The 23148-nt window shown below is 57.0% G+C and overlaps 1 protein-coding gene across 1 annotated transcript; it reads left to right on the top strand.

Annotated features, from left to right (window-relative positions):
- Positions 1 to 1017: 1017 nt before the first annotated feature.
- Positions 1018 to 22839, top strand: ITGB2 (integrin, beta 2 (complement component 3 receptor 3 and 4 subunit); the record flags this gene model as incomplete). Its single annotated transcript, XM_008583444.1, has 13 exons — positions 1018 to 1198; positions 6325 to 6495; positions 7396 to 7637; positions 8585 to 8740; positions 10119 to 10214; positions 14014 to 14103; positions 14931 to 15071; positions 16614 to 16798; positions 18820 to 19064; positions 19465 to 19684; positions 20088 to 20290; positions 21945 to 22111; positions 22405 to 22839. Coding segments are annotated over 13 exons (2160 nt in total), but the record flags the coding sequence as incomplete, so codon positions are not given.
- Positions 22840 to 23148: the final 309 nt, after the last annotated feature.

Here is a 23148-nt window from a genome sequence, read left to right as displayed (position 1 = left end):
TGGTTTCTCTCTTCCCTTTCCTGACATTATTCATTTGAAATAAATACAGTTAGATTCATTTGTTTCTGTATGGATTACATTTTAGGTTTTCTTTCTCTATTCTTGCTGGTTTATTTCTTGAGTACTTAAAACATTACTATGTTCCCAAAAGTCAAAAAGTACAAAAATGGGCACTCAGGCAGTCACCCCTCCCTGCCCCTACTCTCCGCTGCCAGCCTGCTGTGACTACCAGCCTTGCTGCTGTTTGGGGGTTATTCTTCCTGAGTGTCCCTTTGTGAAAGTTAGCAGATGTATGCACACACTTTTCAACACTTTATATTTTTTGGCATGCCCTCCCTTGGATGCTGCAGGCTCTGGCCCAGTGTCAGAACACCCCACGGCAGAACATGGCTCATTCTCTTTTCTCCCTGCTGTGTCAGAATCCAGGGGACCTCTGAGGGGATAAAGTGCTTGAGAGCGAAGTGCCCTGGGTCCAGGACCCCCACACTCCCCTCTGGCTTTTGTTTCCCTCTGAACTGAGAGGGGCTTGGCTGTGAGCTCCAGCCTATGTTCTGGGGTTCCTGGGGTGCCTCAGGACTGCCACGCTGCCTGAGAGGGAACAGCACATTCCCCAGGGACAGAGCAGCCCTCCGACATGGGTTCTGCTGATGAAGGGCTTGAAGTTCCCAGCCAGCTGCTGGATGATGCTGGGCTGCTCCCAGCTCCAGGGCGTCTGAGGAGCAGCATTTGTGCTGGAGGCAATGGATGGATCCTGTGTCCTTTCTGCTGCTGGAGGCAGGGGTGGTGCCCTGCACCCCACAGCTCTGGGTGTGGGCTGGGAGCCTTCAGGAAGAGGCTGTCGGGGAGACCAGGGGAGATGGCTGGCTGTCCATCTCCACCCCCCAATTCCCAAAGGGACTACTGTCCTAAATTCCCAGTGCAGATGAGGACGGGACAGGGCTGGGTCCTCAGCCCCTGCAGAATGGCTTCCAGTATTTTCTGTGCCCTCCTCCTGACCCCTGGCTCCCCCTCACCCAGAACTTCACTGGACCAGGGGAGCCCGACTCCACTCGCTGCGACACCCGGGAGCAGCTGTTAATTAGGGGCTGTGCAGCCGATGACATCATGGACCCCAGGAGCCTCGCTGAAACCCAGGAGGACCAGGAGGGGGGCCGGAAGCAGCTGTCCCCACAAAAAGTGACGCTTTACCTGAGACCAGGTAGGCTTGGCCTGGGCTGGGTGTGGGGGAGCCAGGCACCCTGTGGGGTGGTTGTTCTGGGGCTCTGGCGAGGAGCCTGGCCTGCTCTAGGATGCCAGGGCTGAGCAGACAGATGTGTCCAGGATGGACAGCAGAGGGGCCTGGGTGGGGCCCAAGGACTGCTGGGCACCACACGACCAGAGTCTGAGCTCCACCACGGCCTTCCTCTCTCTTCCCCCAGGCCGACATCCCCTGACCCCCATCCTCTGCGGCTGGGTGTCTGGGCTGTCTTTTAGCCCCAGGTTCTGCATCCTTTTTAAAAAGGGAGAACAAACCATTTGGGTTATTTAGTTTTGTTTTAATTTTTATTGAATCAAAATTGATTATACATATTTTGGGGGTTCAACATTGAGATATTTTGATCAAATCAACATTACTAGTGTATATATTGTTACAAATTGTAATTATTCTTTATGCCCCTTGTCCAGTCTCTCCCCACCCCCTCACCCTTCTCATCCCCCCTCTAATTACCCTAGATTTCTTCTCTCCTTCTGAAAGAATAATGGTTACTCTGTTGAATTGTTGCCTAGATGATCTGTCCAATGCTGAGAGGTGTGGACAGGTCCCCCAATATTATCATAGAGCAGATGCCTCTTCTGTCACTCTGGAATGGGCTTTGTGGAGAGAGACATCCTCCTCTTTTCTTTATCTCTACTGGTGACTCTCCTTGTGTCAATGCACTCCAGTGGCTGGCGGACCATCTATGTAGTGGTTGTGGCATGTAGCCACTTTCATGGCAGCAATGGTTATTGTGGTGGCTGTGGTGGGCCACCCACATGGAGATGATATTTTTGGCATGCTCTCTGGCACTGGCAGTGTGCCTGGTTGTGGGGAGTGTCTGGTCTCTGGATCCAAGCCTCAGGTCCCCGGGCGGGCCCCAAGGTGCTGGAGCAGTGTGTCTGGTTGTCGGAGGGGGGGGTGGTCCCTGGATCCATGCCTCCATGCTGGCATGGTGCCTGGTTGTGGGATGGGGATCCAGTCTCCTCCATATTCTGGGTCCCCGGGCAGGCCCTGAGGCACTAGTGGTGTGCCTGATCTGGAACTAATTTTTTGTCCTTTGCTTACTTCTAAAATGGGGGAACTTCCTTAGGGAACCAGTACTTGAGCTGTGTGGTTGAGCTAAATTGCTGCTTTGCTGCTATTTCCCTAGGGAAGGTTTTTTGTGCAGCTCAGGGTTTAATGGTTGACCTTATAGGTACTTCCGGCTCTCCAGAGATTCAGTACACCTGGATTGTGTAGAAACCCTGATCTGGGCCGAGTTTTTCATCAGACTGTACCCCATGCAATTCTGCATTCCCGACCAGTCTCCTCCGAGTGGTTCTGTGCAGATTGGGGGGCAGATTGGCTGTTCTCTCTGTGTCCCAGCGTTCTCCTGGTGGGCCTATCTCCCCACCGACCGTACTCCAAACACTTCCCCTGGGTCCAGACCTACACCGGTCCCTTGCGTTGATTCACCAGTCTCTGAATGGCTCCACTTTTTCAGCTGTTCTGGCTTCTTGCTCCTACGTGGGTCCACAGGAAGCCCGTTAGTGGTCTTGCTGTCCTGGCGGCCACCAAAATCCTCTTCTCCCCTGCTGCCTCCAAGTAACTCCATCTGAAGGGCACAGCTGCAGCTTCTGCTGGCTCCTGCTCCATGAGCTCAGCAGCTCCAGCATTAAAGCAGCCACAGCCCAAAATGCTCAGAGCAGTTTTTTCTTTCTCTCATCATGGTTTCTCTGACCTTCATGAGCTCCATAGGTCTCTCCTCCTCTTCCCCTGAGCTCCAGCGGCCCCAGCTTGGCTGATGTTACATTTTTATAGTTGTAAATTGGTTGATTTGTGGGAGAGAGTGACACTGGGGACCGTCTATTCTGCCATCTTGACTGGAACCTCGAGAACACACCATTTGGAAAACTCTCAGAAGGCCATTATACTCTTGGCAGAGTAAATGTTCTGATAAGTCCTGCTGTCAGGAAGCCTGAGTAACTGTTTAAGCCAGCGTTGCCCAAACTGACTTGACCACAGAGCCCTGTTCCAGAACAAAGCCCGTTAGTGCCTGAAATGCCCTCCAGGGGGTGCAGGTGCACTAGCACAGTGGACAGGAGCAGGAGTCCAGGTGTGGGTGGCTCCACTTTGGCCAGTGGCCGCTGCCATGAGGTCCCCAGGCCACTAGGGAAGCAGCGGCCATGGCTGCACACAGCCACGTGGGAGAAGGCCAAGGGCAGCTCCCCAGGGAGGGGTGGCTGTAGAGGAACGAGCTGGCTTCTCAGGAGAACTGCCCCTCAGGGAAGCCCAGGTCAGAGGGCCCACTGAGCTAGATGTGGGGCAAAGTGGGCTTGGTGATGACAGTCAGAGGAGAGCCAGCAGCAGCCAGAGGGAGGGGAGGCGGGTGGGAGAACAGGCGGGGTGGTGGCTGCAGGAGGGAGCCTAGGGCAAGCTGTGCACACAGACATGGAGCCTGGACACAGAGCCCTGCCCTGGTGGTGGGCCCAGTTCGCCCCTTGCTGCCCCAGGGACCGGCAAAGCCCCTCTGGGACCTCCACCACTGACCTCACAATCGAGGCCCTGTACCAGCTGACCCCTGGAGAGCAGCTCTGACATGTTGTCGCCATGCCTCATTTCACAGCGAGGAAACCGAGGCTGGCAAAAGTGTCACCCATGGCCCAAGCTTGTGCAGCTTGGTGGTGGTGGAGGTGTCAGGGAGGATTGTCCTGGGAGGACAAGGGTGGAGCAGCCGGCCTGAAACAGGCTGTCCTTGTGCGGGAGGGGCAAGCTGCTGACTGCGTTTTGACAAAGCATCTCTGTGGTACAGGGAGGACACAGATGAGTGCAGGTGAGCTCAGGCGAGCACAGGTGAGTGCAGGTGAGCACAGTGAGCAACAGGGAGAGGCACCACAGCACCCCAGGGCCACAGTTTCCTGGAGCAGGGCTATAGGATCAAGAAGGGGAACGTCCTCACATGGGGGTCCTGGCCCTGCCCACCCAGCCCCTGGCCCTTCACCGAGTGAGCCTCACATTCTGGAAGGGAAGAGATGGGGCCCCCTCAGTCAGCCACCAACAGCCTGTGTTTGTGAGGGAGGGGAGGCTGGTGGAGCACAGCCATGCCAGTTCTGGATGCATCCTCTCTGCTGCTTTCTGCATAGTCAACACAGACGACATAGGCCCACAAAGCCAAAAACATTCACTGGCTGGCCCTTTACAGAAGATGTCTGCGATCCTTGGTCCAGAGGCTAAATGAGGTCCACACAGCACAGCAGGGCAGGGTCAGAAGTGCTGAGTGTGAGACCTGAGAGTGCAAGACATGTGTGTGCGTGCATGTGGTGTGTGTGCTGTGAGTGCACATGCATATGCAGGTATGTGTAGTGTGTTGTGTGCTGTGTGTGCGTGAGGTGTGTGTGCTATTTGTATATTTGTGTGTATGATGTGTGTGCTGTGTGAGTGCATGTGCATGTGCATGTGATTGTGTGTGTATGTGTTCATGTGTGCTGTGTGCTATGTATGACTATGTGTATGCATGTGTGTGTGTGAGATGTGCGCGTGCATGTGGTATATGTGTGCTGTGTGACTGTGTGCATCTGGTGTGTATGGTGTATGTATGTGTATATATGTATTCTGTGAATGCACATGTGTGCATATTCAGGTATGTGTGTAAGCTATGTGTGACTATGTATGAGTGTATGCATGTGGTATGTATGGTAGGTGCACTGTGTGTGAGTGTGTATGTATGTGCATGAAGGGGGTGTGATTGCGTGTGCATGTGGTGTGTGTATGTGTGTGATGTGTGTGCAAGTGGTGTATGCATATGTGATGTCTGTGTGCATGTGGCATGCGTATGCTATGTGTGACTGTGTGCATGAGGTGTGTGACTGCATGTATGTGTGTGCATTTGGTTTGTACAGTGTATGTATACTTGTACGCTGTGAGTGCAAATGTACATGCATATGCAGGTGTGTGTGTTCTGTGTGATTGCATGTATGTATTTGCGTGTGATGTGTGCACCATGTGTGAGTGCATATGTGTGTGCATGTGGTGTGTGGTGTATGTATTTGTGTGTGGTATGTACCATGTGTGAGTGCATATGTGCATGCATGTGGTGTGTTTGTGCATGAGTGCATGTGTATGTGTGCATGAGCGCACATGTACACATTCTCCCAGGGCACAGCAGCTGGGCAGGACTAGCTGGGGTGAGGTCTGACTGGACTCCCCCCCCCATGGTGGGCAGCCCAGCAGGGGCTGGAGGCTGGACGGGTGGTGCACAGAGGGGACCGGTCCAGGGCCTCCCTTGCTCATGTGCTCTTATGTTGTGTGTTCACTGTGCACCAGGCACTGTTCTGGGAGCTGGGGTCACAGGCCTCTCACAGTGACGAGCAAACACGCAACTGCATAGCATCAGATTGTGAGTAAGATGATGGACAGACGCGAGGGATGTGGCCCAGGGAGGCCTTTCTGGATGTGACAGATTCACGTGGTGCAGGGTCTACATGGCAGCTAATGGGGAAGGGGGACCGCAGGCTCAGGTGCCCAGCTAGATTTGAGTTTCAGATAAACGATGAGCAGTTTTTAGTATAGTGTGTCCCAAATATTTCATGGTGGCTCAGCTTGGGCTGCTATCACAAAGTTCAGCAGACGGGGGTCTGCAACGACGCATGTCGACTGCTTGGTGCTGGAGTCTGGAAGTCGGGTATCAGGTGCTTCACTACCGGGTTCTGGCGAGTACCTTCCTCAGCCGCCTTCCGCTGGGTCCTCACGTGGCGGAAAGGGCGAGCAGCTCTCTGGGCCCGGGTCCCTTTTATAAGGGCACTAATCCCACCCACGGGCCTCGACCCTCCCGACCTAGTCACCTCCCAAGGCCCACCTCCCAAGGCCCACCCCAATCCCATCGCGTTGCGGTCAATATGAATTTAGGGACAGGAGCCTCCAGCCCACAACAGATGGGCACCTTCTGTTTTTTGCATCTTCTGCATTTGGGAAGTCATGCTCTTCATCTGAGGTTTGAATCTACCTGGGCATCCTGTGCCTCATCCAGGCCTCCTGGGCCAGGCCTCATGACAAGAACGTCAGGAGGAGATGGGGTCGTGGGCTGCTCACTCCCTTCCGTCCTGTGGCAGGTCAGGCGGCTGCATTCAATGTGACCTTCCGACGGGCCAAGGGCTACCCCATCGACTTGTACTACCTGATGGACCTCTCCTACTCCATGCTCGATGACCTCCTCAACGTCAAGAAGCTGGGCGGCGACCTGCTCCGTGCCCTCAATGAGATAACCGAGTCGGGCCGCATTGGTGAGGCCACAGCCACTAAAGCCAGCTGGCTCAGTCCTTCCCCAAAGCCCCGCGGACCCTGCTGCCCACACCTGCACCAGGTCCCCAGGGGCCAGACACAGTGTCCCCAGGGCCATGCTGGTCACTTGTGGACATCGTCCAGCCCTCCAGCTCCTCCTCTCAGTTTTCCTCTTCTTTTCTTTATTATTTGATATGTTTAAAAGACAAAGGTCTTACAGTGCTAATTATTAAAAAACAAAGCCCACATAAGCCTACAGACCCCACAGTGACTACCACAGTGAGTCTGCCAGGCCAGGCAAGGTCTCAGCGGCTGACAAGCCCTGATGCGTTGACAAAGTACAAGTCTCAGTTACACACGTGTGCAAGGGACAAAGGGACGTCTCACCCCTTCCAATGCCACTCCCCATTCTCTAAACACTGTATGCGCACATGCATGCTTGAACACATGAACACATGCTCACACACTTGCATGTGTGCACACACTTGTGCTCACACATGTGCAAGATTACACGTGTGTGCACACAACACACTCATGCTCGCATGTGTACGTGATTTCACACATGCACACGTTCACATGCCTGGTCACGCATGTGTGCTTGCACATACAGTCATGCTTACATGTATAAAAGCACACATGTGCCTACATGGACACACTGACATGCATACCTGAGCACACACGTGCTCACACATGTACATGGTAGCACACTCACAGGCTCTCACACATATGAGCACACACCTGTGCACATGTTCTTACACAACACTCACATGCACGCATATGCTGACACACTCCCACATGCACTATCTTGCTTTCTCTCGCCCTGCTGTGAGATAGGGAAGCCAAGGCTCTGCCCTCGTGCTCCCCCAGGCTCTCCTCACAGCCTCATCCCATGTGCCCCTCAGGCTTCGGGTCCTTCGTGGACAAGACCGTGCTGCCCTTCGTCAACACGCACCCTGAGAAGCTGCGGAACCCGTGCCCCAAAAAGGAGAAGGATTGCCAGGCCCCATTTGCCTTCCGGCACGTGCTGAAGCTGACTGATGACTCAAGACTGTTCCAGACAGAGGTCGGGAAGCAGCTGATTTCTGGAAACCTGGACGCGCCTGAGGGCGGGCTGGATGCCATGATGCAAGTCGCTGCCTGCCCGGTGAGGCGCTGTCCTGCTCGGGGCTCTGGGTCCCCAACCTGGGAGCCTCGGTCAGGGCTGGGCCATGGACCCTGGCCCGCCTGGCCCCCTCCGCCAGCCTGGGCTGGGGAGGGCTGTCCCCAGCCCCCAGGAGAGTGAGGGAGGACAGGAGGGAAGATGGCAAGGGGGCCCTGAACATCCCCCACAGATCTCAGCATGGACTTGTAACCAGCAAATCCCCTGGAGCCTGAACAGGTGCGAGTGGCCCCGCTCCTGGCTGTCCCTGCTCCCTCCAGGCTGAGTGGCCCCCCACACACCCTCACTGTGTCCCACCCGCGTCTGCCGTGGGCTGAATGCGAAGCAGGGTTGTCACAGTGACGCAGCCAGGCTCTGCCATCTCGCAGCAGCCTCCTCCCCAGCCTCCCACGGGCTGATGTGCTGTGGCCACTGCTAGACTCACTCTGTGAGGTCACAGCTTATGACACACGTGTCGCCAGCACATGCTCCTTCAAGGGAACGTTCCATGATGCACCAAACTCCCCTGCATGGTGTCCCTCGGGTCCTGTCTCCTCTGTACCTGCAATGCCTCAGGCTGTGGTAGACATTCCCACAACTGTGTTTCTTCTTTGGGACCATTTCCTCAGGATCTGAAATGATGGGCTGCAGGGGATCCATCTCCTTCCGGATCCAGACACACAGTCAGTGCCCTCACCAGGCAGATTTATAGGGCGTTAGAAGTTGTCCTCTTAACAGACGTTTCTTAGGCTCCTCCTGGGGCTGGCATCTGTGCTAGACAGGGGACCTGAGACAAGAAGCTGCCCCTGGAGGGGTCCTATCTCTCACCGTCCCTGCAGCTGGGAAAACACAGGAGGAAAGGGGCACGGGCACCAGCCTCGAGGCCACCCACTGGCTCTGTGACGGCCCAGCAGGGGAAACTAAGGCAGGTAACCCGGCCATCGTTTTCTCAGGAGGAAATAGGCTGGCGCAACGTCACGCGGCTGCTGGTGTTCGCCACGGACGACGGCTTCCACTTTGCTGGGGACGGGAAGCTGGGTGCCATCTTGACCCCCAACGACGGCCGCTGCCACCTGGAGGACAACATGTACAAAAGCAGCAATGAATTCGTGAGTGCCCCCCACCCAGGCGTCCTGTGAGGTGCCACCTTGGCAGGACACAGGGTGGAACCCATGAAGCGGGGAGGCGGCTGTGGCCCAGGCCAATCATGGCCCTGTGGCCAGGAGGGGAGGACAGCAGGAGGGCAGGGTTACCCACAGGCCACCTGGCCAGAGCCTGGGGCACCTCCTTCCAACCTAAACAACACATTCAGGAAGAAACTTCCAGAAGCCCTAAGGGCAGTGTCAGATCTCTGGTGAGGGGTGGTGTAGGCAGCCAGGCTGAGCCTGGCACCTCACCCCTGTCGGACACGACAGAACCCTACAGTCTCCCATCCACACTGCCCCGTCCCCCAGGCTCAAGCAGGTGGCAGGTGTCAGGGGCCCTCCTGCTCTGGGTCTGTAACAGGGTCAGAAGTAGTAACTGCCCCCCCAACTGCAGCCCGGCCTCCCCAGAAACTCACCATGGACTTGGGGTCCCCACCCACCAGACCCCCAATACCCATCTCCTCTCTGGAGCTCTGTGATGCCCCCGTGGTCCCCTCTTCTCCAGTGTGGGCCCCTGTTCTGCCACCAGCGCCGGGGCTGGGAGAGGAGCCACAGGGACTGCTGAGGAAAAGGCAGCTGGAGGGACAGAGAGGCAGGAAGGGGCTGACAACTCACCTGGGGTTAGTTAGGATGAGCTTGCTGTGTGCGAGGTTCCCTCTCCCAGTGGAGGTACTTCAGTGGCACTACAGGGAGGGCAGGGATTCTCTACTCCTTGCGTGCAACCACAGTCCTAAGGCCAGCACTTTCCACGGGGTGTGTCCTAGACATTGTGACATGATGCTCTTGCGTCCTGAAATCATACACTCTGAGTGCTGCAATTTAGAGATGGTGCAACTCAGGGTCCTCCACCAGCAGCCCAAAGACTCGGGGTGTTGGTGGGTAGAATTCGGGGTCCATGAACTTGGCAGGAAAAGAGTGACCTGTTATGTACATGAGTCTCTGTCCAAAATCAAGGGTTCATGAAAGTAGGTGCCACTGTGGCAGGAGATTCTGCCCCAACAGAAATACAAGGCATCTCCCCAGCATGGACACCTCAAAATGCCACTCACAGGTATGGACTTTGAAAGCTCAGGAGTGGTCACTTGCCACTGGATTTCCTCGTCAATGCATCAATTAGAAGCACCTCACAGTATGCAGTATTTTCTCCGCTGTATTTCAGCATCAGTTCTTTCCCTTATGACCCTCTCATGTCACACAACCTCAGCAGCACAGGAATGGCCGAGCCGAGCCATTGCCAGGTCGGCAGGGCCCCGGGCAGTTGCTTTGTGGGCAGGAGCAGCTAATGACCTGGAGGGCTTGTCCCTGGCTTCAGGGGCCGCTGACCAGCATCTCCTCTCTCCAGGACTACCCATCGGTGGGTCAGCTGGCGCACAAACTGGCCGAAAGCAACATCCAGCCCATCTTCGCAGTGACCGAGAGGATGGTGAAAACCTACGAGGTAAGTGGGGTCGGAGTCTTGATCAACAAAGTGGGACCCACTATCTCAGCAGAAAGGTAACAAAACTCAGCGCTGCCACAGGTCCGAGCTCTGCTTCTGTTTGTGGAGTGTGCGGGCGGCCGGCCTGGCTCCTGGCCAGGGTTTTCCGAGGAGCCTGGGCTTCCTTTTGGGTGACACGACATTTATGTGTAGATATAAGAAGGAATTCCCGTCCTTGAAGTCTGGCACTATTAGCAGCATGTGTTTTGGTGTCAGTGGTGACAGTCTGCTTTTGCTAGACATGCAAGTCTCTTGGATCAGTATATCCAATTCCTTGTTTATTTCAGGGGAACTTCCTCGTTTTATACCCACATACGTGTGAAGGTAAACACTTTCATGAAGTATAAGACACATACAGGAAAGTTCACAGATCTTGAATGTAAAGCATGATAATTTTCACAAAACCAGAGAACCAGCCTCTGCATCAATAGGCAGAAGCCCTCCTGGACCCCCTGTGGCCACCTCCCCAGGGAAACCACTACTTTGGCACACTAAGGACACGTCCTTCTTCCTTTTGTTGGCTGGGGACAAGCCATCAATAAATGCCTCAGCTAGCAGGAACCAAAACCTAAACCAACCAGCCTGGGCCTCAGCCCTGGCTTTGAAACAGCCCTGCCCATCCCCCCAGAGGAAGGAAGCAGCTTGCCCATCTGTACCCCGTGCTTCAGGTTTGGAAAATGCAGTTATGATCAGGCCTGGTTTCCCCAAATTCTCGAGTCCAGGGAGCTCATCTCTACTCTACTGTTGTGGAAACCAAGTCCTCTGGAAGGAAGGCAGAGTCTGACCCTTGATGTCAGGATGCCCTCAGCCCCCGAGCCCACAGACCAGAGGGTCTCACCTCTGTCTACACATCTTCAAGGAGAGCAGCAATCGGATCCAGCAGTGTCAGAGTGTGAAGTGGCTGCAGGACTGGACAGGGAGAAGACGTTTCTGATGGTCAGGGTGGCTCCCTGCAGCCCCTCTCTCCCTCTGCCTGTGGGCATCATCCTGTCCCAGCAGCAGCAGCCAGGCAAGCACAGGCTATTTGCAGAGTGCTGGCAGGTGCCAATCATCCTGTATTTCTGTTTCTAGAGCCATGCATGTGGCCTGGCTGGAAAAGCAGCTGCATGCTTGGACGATGTCTCCAGGCTCTGAGTTTGTGCATTCAAGATGCTCAGGTGTTGTCAGTGTTCCTAAGACCATGCTAGAAGGACTTGCAGAACTCAGAAAAGTCACTAAACTCACAGTTATGGTTTATTACCAATTAAAATCAGCCCAGGTAAAATGTGCATAGGGCAGACAGAGTCCAGGAGAGAGACCAGGAGTAAGCTTCTGGCTGTCCCCTCCCCATGGAGGTATAGACAGGGCCTAGTTCTCCCAGCAACAACATGTGACATCATGCTCAGATCACTGCCACCCAGGGAAGCCCACCCCAGCCTTAGTGTCCAGGGTTTTTACTGGGGTCTGTCACGTAGACACAACTGACCACCTGCGTGGCTGACCTCAGTCTCCAGCCCCACCAGAGGTTGAGCTCATGCTGCGTTGTCCAAGAACCCACCCTAAATCACATTGTTGGGCCATGTGGCATGGCCCAAGCCCCAGGTAAACAAAGACATGCCCATCAGGCAGGATGTTCCTGGGCTCAGAGGTCACTCCCAGGGCCAAGTCTGTCTGTGGAATGTGCAAGATGTAGACAGCTTTGGTGTGCTGAGCTGACCCTCTACTGTGCAACAGGGATTTGTTAAAAGGGAAGGAAACATGGCTCCTCCCTCCCTGAAGAAGCCCTCCCCTCCCATCAGCCCGCACAGCACAGGGTCCTGAGGCCAGACAAGACAAAGATGTTGGCAGGCCCAAGCCAAGGGAAACGATGCTCATAACTGCACTTTACAAAGTCTGATGACCGGTTCTACAGAGTCCCCAGGGTTCCTGGATGGACAACCTCAAGCCCCAGCTGTGTCATTTACGACTGGATGACCTGGGCCCATTGCTTGACACGAGCTCTGTTTCCTCATCTATGAAAGGGGCAGTGAGGCCCACCTGGGGGTCGTCATGGGGATACCTAAGCTCACCTGTCCAATGGACTCAGTGAGTGAACAGCTGCCCCAAAGGTCTAAATCATCCTCATCTGGTAGCTACCACCATTTCTCCGCCATGACTTCAAACCCTTCACCTCGCCATCATCACCACTGTCTTCGTCAAAATGGACAGACACGAAACCCGGGCCGACTGCCTCCTCCTGCCTGTGGCTTTGTATGGCACTTGTAGCCTTACCCATGCATGCAGCTGCTGTGTAGGGGAGAGCGTGGATCTGAGTTTGGGGAAGAAAAACACAGTACACGCTGAGAAGGCAAATGCTTTTGTAAGTAAACACTGAAGAACAGGGATTGAGTGCCAGGTTCACATCACAGGAATGAGCTTGAAACTACCTCAAATGACCAACACCCGGCTGATGGAGGACCACTGCTCCTGAGCAGCCTCACACTCTAAGCAGAAGTTCATCCACTCTGTAAACGTCTGTTGAGCACCCACCATGGGCCACCAGTGAGAAGAGCCCTTACTGCTGTCAAGTTTTCTGGGCTCTGGAGCAGGGACAGGACCCTATGGGACAGGAGGGGGAGGAGGAGGGGCAGGTGTCCGGGAGACCCTCCCAAGTGGGCCACGGGAGCTGACCAAGCTGCAAGGACACCGGTTCAGCTCAGCACAGGGCTGGTGGCTGAGTCAACAGGCAGAAAGACAGCTGCCTGGTCAGGACGCGCAGCCCCCAGGTCCTCGTCTGTAACTGGGCTATGATGGCTCCCTCCTCATGAGGTTGCAGCAGGTCCCAGTACTTTGCTACTAGTAGCAGGAGACAGCATGTGACAAGGGTGAAAGCTGGAGACAGGAGACAAATCCCAACCCTGCCACCTGCTGTGCCTCAGGAGTGGGCAGTGAAGGCCAGGAGGGTAGTGGCCAGGCTGTGATAGTCTTTGTGAGCTCTGGGGAGGGGACTGGACTCCATTTGGGAGTCATAGAGGGGTGTGGGGCAGGGAAATGGCCCCACCATCAGTTCTGCGCTCCTGGAAGATGAGTGATTCTCGTAGGAGCTTCCGTGAAACACGGCGTGACCCCTGCAGTGTGCTAAGGCAGGTGTGGGAGGGGCCGGCCGAGGCCCCTCTGTGCCACAGGGTGCTCCAGCCTGCCCACCAGGGGCACTGCTGGACCAGCTGGACTGGCCAGCCAGAGCCGACCGTCACAGTGTCATGTAACACAGGCTTCACTAAATAAAACGGTATAAACTCATTAGAATGCTCAGCACTTGCCACGCCCTGGTGGCTTTACTACATCCTGCTGCCATCTCTGCCCTTGGGACTGTCTCCAATTGTGGTGCCCCAGGGTGAGACACCGTCTCTCAGTGATGTCACCATCTTGAACTCACACCGCAGAGACAAGCAAACGTTACACCTCAGACTTTTTCTTCCGAGAGCTGTTGTTAGACATTCACCAGCACATCGCTGACCATGTGCTCTTGTAATTAAGTAAAAAACAAATCGTGTCAAGGACAGTCCCAGGCAGGGCTCTACCCTGCAAACCACCTTTGTGTTGACTTGCAGCGGGGTTGGGGGGCGGAGGGGAGGCAGGTTTGCTGGACACCCCATAGGGTCCAGCCCCAGCCATCCCTGTGGGCCCACCCTACCTGGGCAGCCCAGGTGACGATGTCTGCTGAGTGCTATAAACCTAGTGGTCTTGGAGCCTCCTGTGGCAGCGGGTTGCAGCTGAGCCATGCCGGGTCTTCTCACCACAGAAACTCACTGAGATTATCCCCAAGTCGGCCGTCGGGCAGCTGTCAGAGGATTCCAGCAACGTGGTCCAGCTCATCAAGAACGCGTACAATGTGAGTCTCCCTTGGCTGTCCAGCCAGGAGAGGCTGCCTGGTAGGGGCAGTCGTAGCCTCCTGCAGTCCCTGCAGGGACCACCCTCAGGGCTTCTGGACCCACTGGCCTGGCCACTGCCCACAAGGCATGGCACGTGCTGCCCCAAGCCCCCACCTGGACACTCCCGGCTCTCTTCATTCCGGGCTCTTCTCTGCTGGTCTCCATGGGGAAGGGGGGATGGACTGCTGGGACAGAGGATACACCCAGGGTAGGAGAGGCCCCAGAAATCACAACGGTGGACTTAGCACTACAAAGACACCCCGGGGTGAGGTGTCTTGCATATCAGCTCCCCCAACCCATCTTGGGCAAGCCCAGGAGAGGCCCTCATCCCACTCTTCCCCCTGGCAGGAGGACCCAGGGCCACTCCCTTTGGGGAGTAGTATCTGTCTTTGTCTCTCTCTGTATCTCTCTGTCCGTCTGACTCTGTTTCTGTCTCTGTCCCGTCCCTCTAAGTCTCTGTCTCTTTGTCTTTCTCTGTCTCTTGTCTCCATCTCTCCCATCACTTGAACAATTTACCCAGCTCCCGCCCTGCACTGGGCACTGGGGAGAGGGATGGGAAGCAGTTCCAGCCCCATTCCCGTGGGGCGTATGCCCTGTCCTCTGTGTTGGCCCAGCAGCTGGCCTGTCTGGAGGAAGGACAGTGGCCGCCCACCCACGTCCTGCATCCCCGGTGTACGCATGTCACTAAGGGATGCTGGGGATGGAAGGGTGATGAGAGAGAGATCCGGGTGCACAACGCTGGCCCGGCAGGGGACCGCGGAACTAGCTAAGCCCCATCTCCCCACAGAAACTCTCCTCCAGGGTCTTCCTGGACCACAGCACCCTCCCCGACACCTTGAGAGTCACCTATGACTCCTTCTGCAGCAACGGAGTGCAGCACATGGGCCAGCCCCGTGGGGACTGTGATGGCGTGCAGATCAACATCCCGGTGAGCCTGAGCCCTGGCAACCCTGGAGAAGGGTGTGCGCAGGCCAGCGAGGCTCACGAATGCCTGGTGGCCAGTTCTTCCCTCTAACGTCCTCTCGCTGAGGCCGTGTTGGCAGAGGACACAGGAAGGGCTCCCGCAGTGTCACACTTTCCAACAACAGAAGCACCCCGAGCTCCTGGAGGCACCCAGTGTAGACAGGCCACCCAGCAGTGACAGTGCCCCCTGGGGGAGGACATAGGACACGTGAAGCAGGGCACACCACACATCTGGGTTGGTTTTCCTGATTTTTGTCCTTTTTTCTTTTAGTTTTTTCACAAAAACATTAAGAAATGTTAATGTTTTTTTTTTTTTTCCTTTTTGTCTTTTTTCGTGACCAGCAACGGATCGCAACCCTCAGTGTCGCGCCCGTACCGGACCGGGACCGGCTACGGGATTGCAACCCTCGGTGTCGCTCCCGCACCTCGCTCAGCCAGTGAGCGGCTGGTCTGTATGTGGGACCCGAACCCTCGGCAGGAGCGCCGCCGCGCTTCCCAAGCGGTGCACTGTAGCAGTGCGCCACTGGGCCGGCCCGAAATGTTAATGTTTTAAACATTAACATGTTAATATTAAAGGCAGGGACCACACAGATGATCTGAAATAGGCATTAAGCTGTTTCCCTAATATTTTAAGTTTAAATTTATTACTCAATGATTCAATTTTCTTTTTGCTGTGAATATCCAGAAAAATACTTGCTCTCATTGCATTTTTAACATGACATTGGAATTCCTTCAAACATGCTACTTACTAAATGTTGCATGTGAATTTTTACCGAAGAATTTCCCTTTACACTGAGTGATCTACATGGCAATCTATTCAATTTTATTCTACTTTGCCGATTGCTGGTCATGCATGTTGCTGATATTTCTGCTCTATCTTAAGGTACCAGGTAGAAATCCATTAAGATTTATTTTAGATGTGGCTCGGCTGTGACAACCCAGTGCTCCCCGCAGCCAGCACTGGCGCTGCTTTGCATGCACCATGTGTGCAGCAGGGACCTGCTCCACTGGGGCCAAATGTGCGTGGCCGTGTGGATTTCTCCCTGGCTGTGACTTTTACCCTTCACCCAGGATTAGGGTATAGTGCCACATCCAGGACCAAGGACTTCATGTGGGGTCTGGCATCGTAGCATATGGGACTTATGGACAAAATACACAGACGAATTGTCCCCCACAAAGTCACTTTAAAATCCCTCTTACTGCCCAAATATAAAAGGTCTTCTGAACACATTCCTGCTCCCACAGTCGGAGCCGCCCGGGGATCGCGGTGCTGGCCAGTGCAGAGCGCCTGACAGAGCCCCACAGCCATGCTGCACCGAGTCCTGCCCTGCATCACAGACCCTGGGCTTCGGGTCTCCTCCCCTTTTCTCTGTCTCCGCCCCATTTTGACCTGCTCCCCCAGGGCCCCTGCAGAGGCCAATGGGTGGGGGGACAATGGGAGCAGGGTCATGACCCTAGTCACCCAAGGGTTCCCACCTGATCTCTGCCCCCCCACCTTCCCCCCCAGATCACTTTCCAGGTAAAGGTCACGGCCACGGAGTGCATCCAGGAGCAGTCATTTGTCATCCGGCCACTGGGCTTCACCGATACAGTGACTGTGAGGGTCCTTCCCCAGTGTGAGTGCCGGTGTCGGGACCAGGAGTCCCGCAGCTTCTGCCGTGGCAAGGGTTCCGTGGAGTGTGGTGTCTGCAGGTGAGGCAGGTGCAGGCAGCCAAGGCACCCCACTTCCACCCCATGAGGCAGGTTTCTGCAGGTGAGGCGGAGGCAGGCAGCCACAGCACCCCACCCCCACCCCACAGGACAGGTGTCTTCAGGTGAGGCAGTTACAGGCAGCCACGACACTAACCCCCAACCCAGAGCCCCTCCCTAAGCCCCTGCCTGCCCTTGGTCCCAAGTCAGGGCATTCATCAGCAATGCCAACCTGGCTCTCCATTTCTCTGGCCTTGGTGGTCCAAGGCAGGGGGACCCTTAACTAGAGAATGGAGATTCATCTCAGGGCGCAGGGAGTACCTTCTGGGTGTGGCTGTAGCCGTGGGAAGGTCACTTGCTCTGCCCAGGCTTCCTTGTCCCTTGTGGGCCTGCCTCTGTCTGACCTTGGTGACCCAGGGCCATTAGGCTGGCTCCACAGCCAGACCACCACCCAGGACAGATGACCACTCCCAGCAGCCTGGGCCCTGTAGGCCATCCCTTGGACCTGCACACACAGACCCCAAACCCAGAGTGCAGTTGGCATGGGTGCCCCACCTCGGGCAGAAGGGCGGGCATGGATGTGCTGGGCAGTGAGATTTATACAGTGTGGGCTGGGGCGCTCCAGTAGGAACCCACAAAGGAATGTGCCCCACCTTCTCTTAGGAATGTCCTTTTCCCATCGCTGTTCCCTCCAGTCCCCATGCCCCCTCCACTATAAGGTCCTCTCCTGGCGTTGGCCCCTCAGATATCACATGGTGAGGTTGTCAGGGGTCCCACAGCCCTCACATTCCTGTGATCCCCTTCAGTTGCACTGTTGCTAAACATGATGGTGGCAATGGTGAAGACCTAACCCACTTACCCAGTGTCAGGTGCTTCCCTCCCAACTGTGTTCCCTTAAACGGCTGGGACAGCTCCACCAGCTGCTCCGCATCTGAGAGATTGGGGAGACCGAGGCTCAGAGAGACACGGAGGGTGCAGGAGAGTAGGCAGAAGTGCGGAGGGGGTGGCCAAGTAAGAGACAGGACAGTCCTGCTGGGTGCTCACTTCTCCAGGCAGCTGACCTCACCCTTATGGCCCCATCCCAGGACACCAGGGCACTGTTGGTGGTGTCCACCCCCAGCCCACACCCTGAGCCCTGCCAGGCTGCCCTCCCTGGGGCACAGCCGTCTCCCCATGCCCTCATCCCCGCCTGCTGCGGAGCCCAGAGCCACAGCCTGCCTGGCCAGAGCAGCTGGATCGGCCACCTTCTCGCAGTGCTATGGCTCCCAGCAGCTCTGTGATGGTGGTGTTCTCTGTGGCTGTCCCTGTGCCCTGTCTCAGTGCCCCCCTACAGTTGTCCCAGTGTGCAGCCCTGGGGCACCTCAAACAGGACTGTGGGGATGACACAGTTGGGAACACCCAGGCCATGGGTCAGCACATGCCCGGCAGTGGTCACGCAAACGCTCTGCCCCACAACCTCTTCCTCTGGGAGGCAGGACAGCCCATCGCAGGTCATCTCTGAGGATGCCTGGGGGTGCCCTCGGTGTCTGCATGCTGGTGGCATGGTTACTGCCTTCTGTGTCATACTCAACCCCTTGTCCCCACATCCTCTGCCAACCTGCCCAGTCAGTGCACAAATGCAGGCGGCGGCAGACAAGAGTTGGAGGGGACTGTGGCTTGGTGGCAATGCCTGGTCCCCACCAGCCACCTGAGACCCTGGGGCAGGTGGGAGCAGGCAGTGGCCACGAGCAGAGCCTACAACACGGCTCCCTGCTGGGCCTGCGGAGCTACCACTCACGGGCTGAGGGCAAGAGTCTGCTTTGTCTCTGGGGACGTCCTGGGGAGGTGACACAGCTCTCTGCCGGCTGGATGCTCAGGACCGGCCCACACTCAGTTCACACCATGTGTTCAGAGCACCTTCCAGGAAAGAAAACACAGCGAGCAGCAGTAGATGTTTTCGACCAAGGCGAGGGACCCTGCAGGAAGGGGTGGCTGTCCCGCATCGTGGGGGAAGGGCCTGACCACGGAGCCCCTCCCGCCCTCAGGTGTGACTCTGGCTACACCGGGAAAAGCTGTGAGTGCCAGACGCATGGCCGGAGCAGCCAGGAGCTGGAAGGCAGCTGCCGCAAGGACAACAACTCCGTCATCTGCTCGGGGCTGGGGGACTGCATTTGCGGGCAGTGCGTGTGCCACGCCAGCGACGTGCCCGACAAGCTGATCTTCGGGCAGTACTGCGAGTGCGACAACGTCAACTGCGAGCGCTTCGACGGCCAGGTCTGCGGCGGCAAAGGTGAGCGTCCCGGGGATAGACCGGGCAGAGCAGTGCGACCGAGGGCAGGGGCGACCCTCCTCCCTGCCGCCTCACTGTCTGTGAGGGCCAGGCGTCCTCATGGGGAGGACCCCCCCAGAGACGGCGGTCACAACCCGGTCAGGGGCCTCTAGTCACAGTGGGCAGCTGGAGGCCCAGACCGTCCGGGACATAGCCATGTCGCTGGTGGGGGTCAGGAGGGCCTGGCGGGTGGTCCCGGTGGCCTTTGCTCAGGCCCGGTGGCCTATGGGAGGTGCCCCGAGGGCTGCAGGAGGGGGCGACGTGCAGGGAGCGGGGCGGTGGGCAAGGCTGGACGTGCAGGGTGCATGGCGACCCGGCCCCGGCAGGTAGGTGAGTCCCCGGTGGCACCGCTGTCCCCCAGGGAGGGGGCGTTGCTCCTGTGGCAAGTGCCACTGCAGCGAGCACTACGAGGGCTCGGCGTGCCAGTGCCGGAGGTCCACCGAGGGCTGCCTGAACGCGCGGCGCGTCGAGTGCAGCGGCCGCGGCCGGTGTCGCTGCAACGTGTGCGAGTGCGACGTGGGCTACCAGCCGCCCTTGTGCGCGGAGTGCCCGGGCTGCCCCTCGCCCTGCGGCCGGTACATGTAAGTGTCCCGTCCCGGCTCACCTGGGAGCCCCCGGCCAACACCCACTGCTCTCGGGCGGTCCCTCGGCGCGCCCGGGCGGGGGAGGGGGCCTCCGGCCTGCGTGTCCTCTGGAGCCCTCGGGTCGAGGGTCCAGGCCCACCACCAGCGCTGCTATCCAGCCTCGCCTCGTCCCCGCCGCATCCAGGCCCCCGAGGGAGGCCCCACCTGGTGCACGCCTCCCCCCAAACCCCCCTTCCCGGGCCTACCAACCCAGCGGCCCCGCGTACCTTCCTGCCACCACGCGACCCCCACGCCGTCCCCGCCCCCGCGTCCTCTCCCGCATACCGTCCCGCGCCCTGTCCCCCGCCTCCGCGTCCTCTCCCGCACGCCCCGCCCCAGCTCAGGCTGCGGCTCCTCGCAGCTCCTGCGCCGAGTGCCTGAAATTCGACAAGGGCCCCTTCGGAAAGAACTGCAGCGCGGAGTGTGCGACCTTGCAGCTGCGCGACAGCCCTGTGAGGGGCAGGACGTGCAAGGAGCGGGACTCCGAGGGCTGCTGGATGACCTACACCCTGCAGCAGCGGGACGGGAGGGACAGCTACTACATCCACGTGGACGAGAGCCGAGGTGAGGCCCCCGGGTCTCCGCAGAAGAGGGTGCTGCGGGGGAGGGGCCTGTCGTCCACCTCAGGGGGCCTCCGGGACATCCTCGGGGCTCCTCCCTGGGAGACAGCACCGGGGAACGCGACTGCTGGAGGGCCACACGGCCAGGCCGTGTTAGTTCCCGCTTGACGGCGAGAGACAGAGGCTTGGATCCGCGGGTCCCAAGAGCGCGAGTGGGCGGGTTCTGAGGGGAGCCAGTCACCGCTGTCTCCCAGGCGCTGTTAGAGAGTCTGTCTGCTCATTCTGCTCCTTCCGTACCACCCACCCCCAGTTCCACCCCCAGGGATGGCTGCTGGTGCATCTTTTATGCATCAGTGCCTGACATAGGGTGGGGCTGCGCCAGGGCCACAGGAGGCAAAGAAAAGGGGTGGTCCCAGAGGTCAGAGGCCACCAGGAGGGGAAGGCTGGGAGTGTCTAGTGGGGTACTGGAAGGGTGTGTGGTGGGGCAGGTGGTGGGGTCATGCCAAGGCCCCATGCGTCCTGGGAGTGTGTATTAGTACATTTTTCATTAGTTATAACCGAATATCTGAAACTGGCCATTTATAAACAGAATTTATTTTTTACACTTTTGGAGACTAGGAAGTCTACAGTCCAGGGGTGCATCATGGCAAGGGCTGAGCAAGAGCACCTCCTCTCCTTATAAAGCCACTGGTGCCACTCCTGTGATAAGCCATTCATCCATTAGCCATTAATCCATCAATGGATTAATCCATTCAGGAGGACCCACCAGGACTCCTGCAGGACTGAGACCTGGGAAACCGTGGCAGGCGGGTGGGGCTCAGGCCCTCTGGGGATGGGCCTGGAGCTCCCAGCTCATTCACAGCAGAGTCCGGCAGGCCAGGGCGATGGCCCTGTCTGGGTTACTTTGATGGACAGGTGTGGGTTTATGTCTGGTTTGGGGCAGCTTTGGCCAAGTTACTTCACCCCACAAGCACAACAGTCCCCCTGGAAAGGCCAGGATGCAGGACAAGGCACACAAGAAAGTCGGTGCTGCGGGGCAGGCAAACGGGTTCGTTCAGAGCACTAGTGCCACTGTGCCGTGGTCAGGGACTGGGGTGCGGCCCACTGCAGCCCAGAGCCTCCATGCTCAGGAGGTGGCCAGCACCACTGCTGTGGGCCCTGGACTCTGTCTGCTCATCCTGCAGCTGCTTCTTCCAAGACGCCATCACCAGGGTGAGCGGGGACCTTGTGAGTTTTTGCTCCTCAACTCTGCTGGGACATGGGGGGTTCCTCAGGAACCATTTCCTGCCCTGAGTATTAATGCAGTATCTGTTGGTTTTGGGGACCAGGTAATTAGCTGTCTTGGCAGGTGGTGATCGCCAGTTGGGAGGCTGGTATCTCGTCCAGCCTCTGCCCTGGTTAGGCGGTGACCTGGGCTCCACCTTCTTTGTGAACAAGGGGCTTTGCCAGGTGGCTTTGAGTCTCATCCACAGCCACAGGGCCTGTCCTTGTTTCCAGCAGGGGCCAGGCTGGGTTCTCTCATCAACCCGTCACCATGAGCCTGGGCAGTGGGAGCCTCTGTCCTACTGAGCATTGTGTGGTGACTGCACCTAGGGGCACACACCAGCCAGGTGAGGCAGGGAGGGACCAGCTCTCTGGTGCCTGTGCTTCCTCCTCAGAGTGCGTGAAGGGCCCCAACATCGGCGCCATCGTAGGGGGTACCGTGGCAGGCATTGTGCTGATTGGCGTCCTCCTGCTGGTCATCTGGAAGGCCCTGACCCACCTTAGTGACCTCCGGGAGTACAAGCGCTTCGAGAAGGAGAAGCTCAAGTCCCAGTGGAACAATGTAAGTGGCCGTTCCTGGGGGTCCCAGGCAGAGGGACACATGCCTCATGTACCTTGCAACCTCTCACTGCGGGAGGCTGTGGACGCTGGTGTGTGGCTGCACACCGGCCAGCTCACCCTGCAGCTCATGTCCACTGCTGTGGACCAGCATGGTCACCGTGGCTAGAGCCCTGGGAAGGCTGCCCCAATCTGGCTCTTCCTCAAAGTGATACTTCTGTATTAACCTCAGGGAGAAAAATTGGGCTACGGAGAATCTCTCTGCACTAACAAGTCCTTGTATGCATTTCCCACCAGGATAACCCCCTTTTCAAGAGTGCCACCACGACGGTCATGAACCCTAAGTTTGCTGAGAGTTAGGAGCACTTGGGGAAGACAGACGGTCAGGACTGGCCAGATGGGACCCCTGGACCATACCTCCTCCATCATATGACCATGACATGGTTAACCACTCTTGACATAACCACGATCAACCAGAAAATCACCGTGGTGATCACATGGACTCATCAAGAGGGACATCCATATAGTCTTGCGCTAGAGACTTGAGAAGGGAATGCTTATGTCCTACAGGCAGATACACATTTCCCTGTGTGAAAGCTGGGACAGCAGTTGGATTAAAGGTGGCATAGATGTATCTATATTTAAACTAATCAGGGTACAAAACTACATTGCATTGATTATACTGTAAGCCAATTGTGTATAGAAAAAAATAAAATAACCTTTCATACAGGCTGTCCATGGAAACTGGGCTCTGTGGTTGCTCCCCTCCCCTTCCGCCAGGGGCAAGGTGGACTAAGCGCGAGTGGGCTTGTCCCACCTGCTGCCTGCTGCTCTGAGGAGATGGATGGACTTCCAACCACAGGCCACTTTCTGTTTGCTTTTCTCCTTCCCTGCCTGTTGGCTCAAGCATATAGATCCCCTCTCCCAGCTCTCTGTCCCAGGTCCTAGGCAGCTTCCCAGAAACAGGTGGTGGCTGCACAGAAGGGGGCTGCTGCTGCGCTGGCCAAAGCAAGCCGGGAAATGGGTTCTCTCTCTCCTCTG

Source organism: Galeopterus variegatus, unplaced genomic scaffold (genome assembly GCF_000696425.1).
Source record: "Galeopterus variegatus unplaced genomic scaffold, G_variegatus-3.0.2 Scaffold2915, whole genome shotgun sequence".
NCBI lineage: Eukaryota > Metazoa > Chordata > Mammalia > Dermoptera > Cynocephalidae > Galeopterus > Galeopterus variegatus.
Note: the sequence above shows the minus strand (reverse complement) of the source record. Positions and strands in the feature narration are given on the sequence as shown.